Below are 10,894 nucleotides of genomic sequence, written 5' to 3'. Positions count from 1 at the left end.
TACTTTACTGATACTGATACAGGCTAGTAATGTCTTTATCAATAGTTTAGTAGGGACTATATTGTATTTTCACTGGTGTTGCCCCAGACTACCCTTTCCCATCCTGTTTCCAATTTGCAACGCATCATTGTGACACACAAGGCGCGTCCATTCTCTCTTAACCTTCCCCCTCACGCTTATCACACACAACAATCAATATCCATTCTTCATTCTCTCTCCCTCTCCCCCTAACCAATTCTTCTCGCAAGCAGTAGCGCCGGTGGTTGTGACGATGACGACGACGACGACGACGATAGCAGATGTCTGTAATGTGGTGGTAGGATTGAAGCCGATGTTGTTAATGGTGATGGTTCAGATAGCGTTCGCGGCTGTTAATGTGCTCTACAAGCTCGCCGTCAATGACGGCATGAACCTAAGAGTTTTGGTTGCCTATCGCTTTCTCTTCACCGCCATTTTCATGGCTCCCCTTGCTCTTGTTCTGGAATGGTCAGTTTCGTCTTATATCTGACAATAGTTTCAATGAATATTTATTTGTGCCTTGTTTTTCATTAAATAATGATGAAAGGTAAACCAATTTCAGGAACAAGAGACCAAAGATGACTTGGAAGACACTGTTTCAAGCCTTTCTTTGTGGTTTATTTGGGTAAGTGTATCAAATTTGGGTGCGTTTTTGCTTTTCTGTTCATATTGGAATAACTAGCTAGTTTAAATATAATATGTTCATTTGGCATATTATATGGGATAGATATAATTTTTATCAGATATATAAAATACCAAAAAATTATAAAATGATTCTTTTACTTTTAATCACCAAAAGAAAAAACCTCCCCGCATAAAATTATACTTCTAAAAGCATCTAATTGTTAATTTTCTTATTAACTCTTTATATAATTAAATAATAAATAAATAAAAAGTTGATACGTATCCTAAATATATCTTCCAATTGAACGAATGGGAAACCAAATAGGAATAGTTCATAATAACTTGACAAAGAATGATATTAAAGGCTATATTTTATATATATGTATGTATGTATGTAATTGCACTACTAAATATGAAGGAGTTATTTAACAGACAGCCCTAAATTTGGCAAAGCCCTTTGTCTTCAACACATAGTATAGAAAAAGAAATAGTAGAGAAGAAAATAAAATAGACTCAATATAGTACCAATGCGCATGAGCTTGTAAGGTTCTAATTGGATTCATTCCATGTCTAAACTCATGAGCTAGCTAGTAGCTAGTCTATATTCACAAAAGAGAAAATCAGATAAAGCACATATGTATATGTGGATGTATATGTATATATAGTTTCCCTAAAAATGATTGTTTTATGTAATTTGACCCTTATTTAAATGGTTCAGGATTGGACCTTTAAACCCCTGCCGTTAACAAAAATTAAACTTAACCATTAATTGACCATAAAAAATCTCAAAAATTATAGAAAATGATTCAAATTAAGTTTTCAGAAAAAGATCAATAAAATTTTGGTCTTGTTCTATCATGCCCCAAAATAAGGGGTGACCGGCATAGGATGTGAACCACATCATATATATCGTAAGTCATAAAGTCAAGGTTTATTTTATTTAATTAAAATGTACTCAGTTATTCACTAACATTTTAATACTATTGATACTAATCATTATAATAATTATTTCAACATTTTGTAAAAATTTTGATAGAACCTCCTCTGTAAATAAGATCTCTCAAAAATTCTGTATCACCAAAATTTTCCTTAAACATTATATTAATCAGGAGCTCGGCTCCTTCCACCAGCAGACAAAATGTATAATAAACTAAGGATTCTAATTATAAGTTATTTGGAGCACCTAATCATATATCTCATGACATAACATATAAATTTCATATTTATATCCATAAGACATATTTACAGAACAAGCCTTCATTCTGTTTTGCAAACATCCATCATTGGTAAGCAAGATGTACAGTGTCAATTATGCTATCTGAGACCAAAATAATTTTTCAATGAATAACGTCCCAATAATAAATAATTTAACATGAATAAATAGAAAATTTTAAAATAATCATGTAAGCTAAAGAAACAATAATTTCCATAAAAAAATGTATAAACTTCAGAATAAAATGGTTATATAAAATTTTGAATAAAATCTTAAACTATTGAGCTATCATAGCAAATGTTAATATCATTTGATTTTAAGAAGTTACGTAAATGAAATAAAGACTTGTAAATAAATTACTAAATAAAAACTAATGGAGTATAAATCATCAAATAATTGGATTCATAATTATAGGAACTTATTAGAATAATTAACAAACGTGGGCACACAGTCCACGAGAATAAATAACCAAATGTGGCTTGTGCTATGAAGACAAATGTGGACACACAGTCCATAAGAGTAAGTAACCAAATGCAGTCGAAGCTATGAAATAATTGTGGACATATAGTCCACGAGGGTAATGCTAACCAAACGTGGCTCAAAGCCACGAAATCAAACGTGAGTACAATGCTCACGAATAACCATCCCCCTATTCCAGCACCTCCTATAAGCACTCTGCTAGCTAGGTGAACCATGACGCTCTAAGGGCTAACGGAACTGCCGTTAGCAATCAGTGTTCTGTACAAAATTCTCTTCAAATCCATTTTATAACATACAAGAAAATCATCACTTTCACAATAAAATTTTCATTTTCAAAGTCAAACTCGCATGAATCATTCTCTGTATCAATCCAATGTTCGATAGAATGAAATCTCATAATCAAAGTCCAAACTTATATTTATTAATTAATTAAAATTTCAAAACTATTCAATAACCACATCGTCATTACTAAAACAATTTTGCAAACAAATGTACTATTATAGTAAAGGAAATCTTTATTGAAAAATCAGTTGGGACGCTATCCACTTACCTATAATATGCCCGAGTATCAGAATTCATTTCTTAGAACTTCAATCAACTCTTCCTTCCTCTTAGCATCCTCTTCAATATAAAGAAAGATTTAATGGCCTTACTTTAGTTAAATAAGTTATTTTCCAATATTGAAAACACTATAGTGAATTGGTTTCAAATCATTATAATTTAATCAACCAAGTCTTAATTTCTTCTGTCCTTTTAATACTTTACATGCCTACTTCCCCATCCAACAAATTGCTTATACTTTAATTTGTTTTCCCAACCATTCTTTGAATTATGTAACTAAACATTAATCAGGGTGCGTATAAGCACATCTACATACACACACACCCCCACATTTACTCTCTCAAGTCATTGAACATCTTTCATGCATATTAAGATTAAATAATTAAACAACATTAATGTTTGTAAGTATCAACCATATGACTCTCAAGAGCTTAGCTAATCAATTCTTCCTTAAATCTCAAGTTAATGCAACAATAACCTATACCAAGTATGCTTATAAAAAAATTAGTGAAAATTTAGAAAAATACATATTCAAGCAGAGTCCACCTAATAAACATTTCATCTAACAACTTGTAAACATCAAATCTTAACCTATAATTCTAAACTAATTTCTTATCAAATATCATTCTAACAGTTTCTATGTTAATTTCAAGTTTATCAAACTTCTAACAAAAAAATTAATAATAATTAGTTCAAATATGAAAAGGTTACCCACCTTGCCTCTTACAATAATCAAAGGGCTTAAAGCATAGTTTCCTATTGAAAATTAAAGTTTCAACTGGATCACACCCCACCTATTCTCCTCTTCCACGCTCAGGAGCAAGAAATAACTAATTGCAACCCCAATCAAACAATACACATGCACACACAATTGGCGAAGGAAAAAAACTAAATCTCCTACCTTGAACCAGCAACGACGTGAGCAGAGAAGGAGGAGAAAGAACCTACGACACTGCACAAGGAAGAGGGAGAAGACCATTCAATGCATCCTTTCATAGCATCAAAAACAGAGGAGGGGGAACTGAAATTCAAAGCCCACATGCACACCAAACAACGTCACAACAAGGAAGAGGGAAGCGATTGACATCACACCTGGGAGAACTCACAGCCAAACTCCTTGCAACGGCAGACGAAGCTTATAGACTCATCAACACTGACGACATATGAGAATAGATAAAGAAGACGGAGAAGATGGATGGAGAAGATAGAGAAGCTTGAAATTTCTAGATCCAGGATTTCTCTCCCTCTCTCCCCTCGTGCTTTGTTCTTGACCGACAAAGGAAAGGAAATTTAAAGAGATAAAGTTTATTAGGAAAAATTATAAGAAACCCAATGGATATTTTCTAAAATCGCACAAGAGGTAAGGGCATTTTGGTAACTTCGTTCAATGCCAACAAAAAATGAAATTTCCATTAGTATAGGTAAGATTCGAACCCCATACCTCCAAATAACAACTGACATAGTTTCCACTGAACCATTACTCCCTATTTATTATATAATAAAAAAATAAAATATAATATCAATTGAAAAAAAAATCATTTAATTTATTTATCATTTCATTTATCTTTTTTTTTAAATTTTTTTAGGGCTATTACATGTTGTGAATTTTGATTTTATTTACTATTATTTTTTATTAATTAACGGTCAAAATTAATTTTTCTTAACGCAGGAGTGTATGACTTACTCATTAATTTCTATTTTAAAAATATTCATATAATTTCTTACCTTGGAATTTCCAAACTCAAAATATAATTGCAAATATGTTGGCAAAAAAAAAAAATCTAATTGCAAATATAATGGTAAACAATTATTAGTTTGAATCTATATATATGTATCGTATTTATCTACTAAAAGAAGTTATTTTTTCCTCAACAATGGTTTGCTTTTTTTCTTTTATAAGTTTTTTCTCTAGACATGGTTTGTTTGATATTATTCTGGGACAAATAAATTAAATAAAGTAACTAATATTATGATGATATATGAATTGTTATATACGTGGAGGATCATTGTCGCAAAACTTATACATGGAAGCACTGGCTTTAACATCAGCAACATTTGCTACAGTGATGGCCAACCTTGTTCCAGCCATCACCTTTATAATGGCTGTTGTTTCCCGTGAGTGTCCTTGCATTTAGAACTTTCTTTCTTCTTTTTTTATTTTAGCACAATTTCTTATATTTCTTAGTCCTATCCTTCATTTCTCATTGTTCTTTTCTCACAAATATATAACTTTGATTAATTAGGTTTAAACGTTGAGCACCTTTCTGATTTCATGCCCACATAAATTTCCTTCTTTTATGCTTTGTGTGAACCTTTTTCTTTTTCCTCCAACCAACTTTCTTGCAATTTTTGTTTATGAGGAAATGCAATTCTTGGTTACTAAATGTTTAATTCATTATCAATTCAATCCCTGAACTTTGCAAAACAATTTAATCCTTACAGTTTTAACTCAAAACAATAATTTTTTTATTCACTACAACTCATTCCCTATATTTCTTTAAATCAAAAAACTAAAGGAGCTAAATCAATAATTGAGCAATGTTTAAAGAGTAAATTAAATTGCTACCAATACTATCACCACAAATTAGCATATGAAAATTACAAATCATGAATTATATTATAATATGACTTATTTATGAAATTATGATGAATAGCTTGGAAAGTTTGGGTTTACGAACAGCATCAGGAAAAGCCAAGATTGTTGGAACAATGATAGGAATAAGTGGGGCTATGATTCTAACATTTTTCAAAGGTTTAGAAATACACACAGGCTCCTTTCCACGCCCACTCATGCATCATCGAATGGACACGAGGTATCACTGCAGTCTTCCTTTGATAGTAACACCTCTTAGGTGGTCTTTGCACTCTAGGAAGCCACTCTAGCACTACTACAGAATACCTCCTTACTTGACGGTTATTTTAAAAATTCTTTGACGGTTTTTAATCGTCAAGTAATGGGACGTCATATATTTATTTGACAGTTAAAAATTGTCAAATATTTAGAGACCACTTGATAGTTTAAATAACCGTCAAGTAATCACTTAAACATTATCGTATACTGTATCAATATACTTGACGGTTATTATGAAATAACCATCAAGTATTTAGTAATATTTGACATTTATTTCGAAACAATTGTCATATATATTTTCAAAATTTTGTGTGCCAAATATTTGATAATTGTCAAATAAGTATGCATACTTGACGGTTATTTCGAAAGAACCATCAATAATGTTGTAGTTGATGTTTCTTTTTAAATAACTGTCAAGTATTTATAATGTGCTTTTTTTTTTTAAGTTGGGGCTCCTTTTCAAGCAGTCCCCTACAAATACAAAGCAATCAGAATATATATACTAGCCAGCTAATAATAAAAAACAATTGAATCATTATTTATATTAAAATTACAATCCAAATATTTAATCTCTATATCTACCTATACCCTAACCCCGATGCCATAAAACAATCTATAACTTTGCCTACTTTACAAGTTAAAATTTCAAACTTAATTGGCCTCAAACATAAAATTGACCAAAAATAAAATAAATGTGTATACAAAACTAATGGGGTCTAACCACTGCTACTATTCACATGTTAAACACGGCCTGAGCTCTACCTCTTCAAGGTTTCCTCAATATGTGCAGCTACATACCTTAATTATACTCAATCAAGTTACCCAACAAAAATTGATATAAAAATTTTATCCCAAAAATTCGACAGCATAATAACTTAAAAAAAGAGTTTTTCAGGTTTGAACCCTCTCTTTATTCAAAAATTCCATCATTCACAATTCACATATAATACTTATACCCAATCAAATTATCCATAGCAACAATTAATACAAAAATTTTTGTCCTATAAATTCAATACAAGTAATCATATCTAATCAAGTTATCCAACACCACAAATTAATCACCATCACCACAATAGGGAAGCAATTTTTAACAAATTCATATAATACCCAACAGTAAATTAATTTTCATATAATCTTAAATTTATTTTGTAACTAACAAAGAACTAAAAACCAAAGCCTATATACATTCAATCACAAATCATGGTTCTAATGAACAAAAAATTCATATTCCAATTGTTAATTCCAATCAACTCCCTAATTACAATTAATTGATAACAATACCACAAGGAAGAAGGATAGGCCAACTTACTTAAGAGAGGGCAGAGCACGAGGATGAAGAAGAAAAGCAGGGGAAGGAGGAAAGAAGACAACTCGCATTTTGCACTGTTGAAAAGCAAGTAGGGGAATTTGAAGTCAGATTTATCCTAAATACTAGACTCAAAAATGAATTAAACAGATGAATGGAGAAATTAACTTACATATGAAAAATGGAGAACAAACCCAAAATGCCCGAAATGAAGACTTCGATGAATGAACAACACACGAACCCTAAAAAATGGAACCCATGAGCAAAACCCACGAAGAATCGAGTCCAAATCTGTGTTTTTGGCTATTTTGGTGACGAAAATGATTTTCAAGCACTCTGGGTGTGTTTTCAAAAATGTTTAAGTTGCAGAAATGTGAAAATGAAAGGTTCTGAGTGTAAATTTAAAAGGCAATATTTGATGGTTATTTCATAATAACCGTCAAGTATTCCTTACTTGACACTTGTTATTAAAATACGTCAAATAAAATGCAGCCATACTTGACGGTTATTAATAAACAAGCGTCAAGTAATTATTTTTTTTATTTTTTCATTTAAATTATTTATTTGATTCTTGTTTACAAATAACCATCAAGTATACCAAAATATACTTGACGGTTATTAGCAAACAAGTGTCAAAATATATTTATAAAAAATTCAAATATGGGATGCAGATATATTTGCCGATTACGTGAATATAACCATCAAATATGTACTAAATACTTGACGGTTATTTTGAAAAACTATCAAGTATTTACCTGCCTTTTTTATTTGTTGTTTACACTTATAACTGTTAAATATAAGGTGTCATATTTAGCTTATTCTATTGTAGTGTAGTTATGCTCTATGGCTTATTATTAGGTCTGCTTTCTCAATATATGATCATTTTACTTCTTTTACTCGTTCATTTTTCATTTTATTACATATTAAACATATTTTTTCTTTGGGTTATTGCATTAATAAGACAAAGATGAGTGAAAGTTACCCATGTCATTACTCTAGCACAGCTTTGATGAGTGTGGTTGTAGCAATCATATCTATTGTTTTGCTCTCTCTCTTGAAAGAGATATGACTCATGGAAGTTGTGTTGGAGTGTTAGGCTTCTTACTATAGCTTACTCGGTATATATGTCATTATTGTTCATATTAATATGAGAAGTTTTTTTTTGGATTAATCAATTTTTGTTAGTGTGGTGAATTTTAATATAATAATGAATATAGGGAATAGTTGTGTCTGGTGTAATGGTAGTGGTGATGTCATGGTGTATGCACATGAGAGGCCCTGTTTATGTATCTGCTTTCAATCCTCTCATGCTTGTCTTTGTAGCCTTGGCTGGTTGTTTCATGTTAGATGAGAAGCTACATCTTGGAAGGTACGTACTTCTTTGCTTGATTTTATAAGATTTTTCTTTTTTACATAGTTTGATCTTTTCTTTTGGCTAGATATGTAATTTGATGTTATAATATAGGATGTTTAAAAAAATAATGATTCATTAATAAAGCTTATTCTAAAATAATGATTCTTTCTTGCCTTCACTCTAATAAAAAAAAATTAGATTTCAAATTATATTATTAATTGATTTTATTGATATTTGTAATTTTAAAAAATAATTTATAAAATGAGATTGAGAGAATAAACACTTACATTTGTCCTCACTTGCAAGCTCACAAACACATGCCCACCACATATGTTTGCTTTCACAAACACTTGCTACTGTTATTTGTTCTAGTTAGTGGCACAAATGCACATTATATACAATAACTTACTTTATAATTTATGATTTTTTACCACAAATTTGCAGTTTATTGGAGGGGTGTTGATAATTTTGGATTATATGGAGTTCTATGGGGAAAAAGTATAGAGGTGAATCAACTTGTTGCGTCTCATAGCCTTTAAGAAATTATAGCAAGATCTCACAGAAGATGAATGTATTCCTCATAACACCAATAATAGTAATGATATTGAAGTTGTTAGAGATAGTGAGATCTCCATCAATCTTAAATGCAGGAGCTAGTTGAGAGGATATTTTGCGCGGCCGTGGCTTTATGTAAAACTTCAATACCTACCTTATTCAAATTTAACTTTTTTTCCCAGACTATATCCCTCTATTCGATTTCGTCACATAGTAAATGGGGATTTTCATTATTATGGGTAGTTTCCAATGCAAATGATCAAATATTCAAATGGGATATTAAGGAAAATCAACAAAAGATTTACAAATAATTGCCTTAATTTGCATTATCAATCGCCTTGTTTTACATTATATAACTTTCAAAGACTTTTACTTGATAGAATGAAATGTCTTGGGATTACCTGATTCATCATTTATATACCTTTTTATGATTTAATTTCAGACAAAATATATTCTAATATCATAATTATGTCTATATCATTACCAAATTAAAAACAAATTTTAAAAGCCAATAAGCTACTTTAAAATAATATATTTATATACACATAATTGTTAACTTCAACCATGATAACCTTTATTTTTTTTATATTATAAAATTGACTCTTTTTTGGCAAAAAATAAAAAACCTGTATTTTGTCCCTTTTATTTTCTTCCTTCAATTAGCTTTGGGCTTCCTGCAATTGCAGACAATATTCATCTTAGAGAGTCTTATGGGCCAATTTATCTGCTGCATGATTTTTACTCCCTAAAGTTTTCTGGTGAAGCCCATGAATAGAATAGATGAAACAAGGATTCTTTGCTTAGAGAGTATCGATTAAGCATTTTTAAACTAGTTATAGAACCCATCATAACATAAATTCATAATTTATTGTTAGATTATAGTTGAACTAGTTCTAAATATATTTTTATTTATTTTTAATTTTATATATTAAAATAATATTATAAAAATCAACAATAATAGATCCCATAAGCATAGTATTTAATTTTGAAAGTCAAGGCATGGGCTTCATAGTATTTAAATTTGTATCGAATGATTAGAGAAGTTGGAGAGAGTAATTAAGTCACATGTAGAGTAGTAAAGTTTAATTAGAAGAAATTAACAAGTGTGGGCCTAATAGAAGGAGCTATAGTTTCCTAAACATGCGTTTCGGATTCGAGTTCATGTGAATATGGAAACATCTTTGAGATGGCTACAATCAATTGAACTTGACAATATTAGAATTAAACTTAGATAGGAAACCATCTAAAAAATAGCTCAAAAGAATATGGAAGATGAGTTAAATTGAGGAGGAATAAGTAATAAACTAATTAATATATAGAGAAGCAAGGCTAGCGTAGAAACTTAGCCTTACCCCTTACATTTTTTTGTATTATACATCATGGAGAGATTGGGTCAACTCATCAAACATCATTGTGAGATACAGCTTTGGAACCTTGAAGATTACTACTTCAAGGCCTTTTTATCTCACCTCTTTTTCGCTAATGACCTTTTCCTTTTTCTCTTCTCAAGCTTCAATTGAGAAAAATGATGATTATTAGAGACAATGAGAGGTAATATATGCTTCGTTGGACTCGCTAGCTATTTTGTCCTAACTTGAAGAGAGTCTTGACATTGATCTCCATTCTTAGTCCAGGCTTACTGTTAAGCACTCCAAATTTAGATTGAATGAGGTCACTTTCAGGTATAACTTTGATTTCTCAAGATGGCCTTATTTTTGCTGCATTTCAGTATATAGATGATCTTGTGTGCCTTGTGATAGATGGTCTTTGATGGGACTGCAATGTCAGGACTACAGAGGAGTACCAAGAGTGCTTGAATCTCTAATTTTAGTCCTCGAGCTTCATTTGTAGCACTTTAATCAACAGAGAAACTATTAACATTTCTTTTCATTTTATTTTAGGGAAGAGTCCATATAAAATAAAATCTGATGA

At 30.7% G+C, this 10,894-nt stretch overlaps 1 protein-coding gene across 1 annotated transcript in view; it reads left to right on the top strand.

The window, feature by feature from the left end:
* The first annotated feature begins 271 nt into the window (after window positions 1-271).
* LOC129314001 (LRR receptor-like serine/threonine-protein kinase EFR) overlaps window positions 272-10,894 on the top strand; it is a 28,992-nt gene continuing 18,369 nt past the window's right edge. The window contains exons 1-4 of the mRNA XM_054957383.1: window positions 272-486; window positions 581-643; window positions 8,150-8,171; window positions 8,271-8,422. Of these exons, the coding sequence (XP_054813358.1) occupies window positions 272-486; window positions 581-643; window positions 8,150-8,171; window positions 8,271-8,422 (452 nt within the window). The remainder of the gene's footprint in view (window positions 487-580; window positions 644-8,149; window positions 8,172-8,270; window positions 8,423-10,894) is intronic.

This window comes from Prosopis cineraria, unplaced genomic scaffold, assembly GCF_029017545.1.
Source record: "Prosopis cineraria cultivar Desert tree isolate PC_DT_omini unplaced genomic scaffold, ASM2901754v1 PC6, whole genome shotgun sequence".
Classification (NCBI taxonomy): Eukaryota; Viridiplantae; Streptophyta; class Magnoliopsida; order Fabales; family Fabaceae; genus Prosopis; species Prosopis cineraria.
This window is presented reverse-complemented; position numbering and strand designations above follow the sequence as displayed.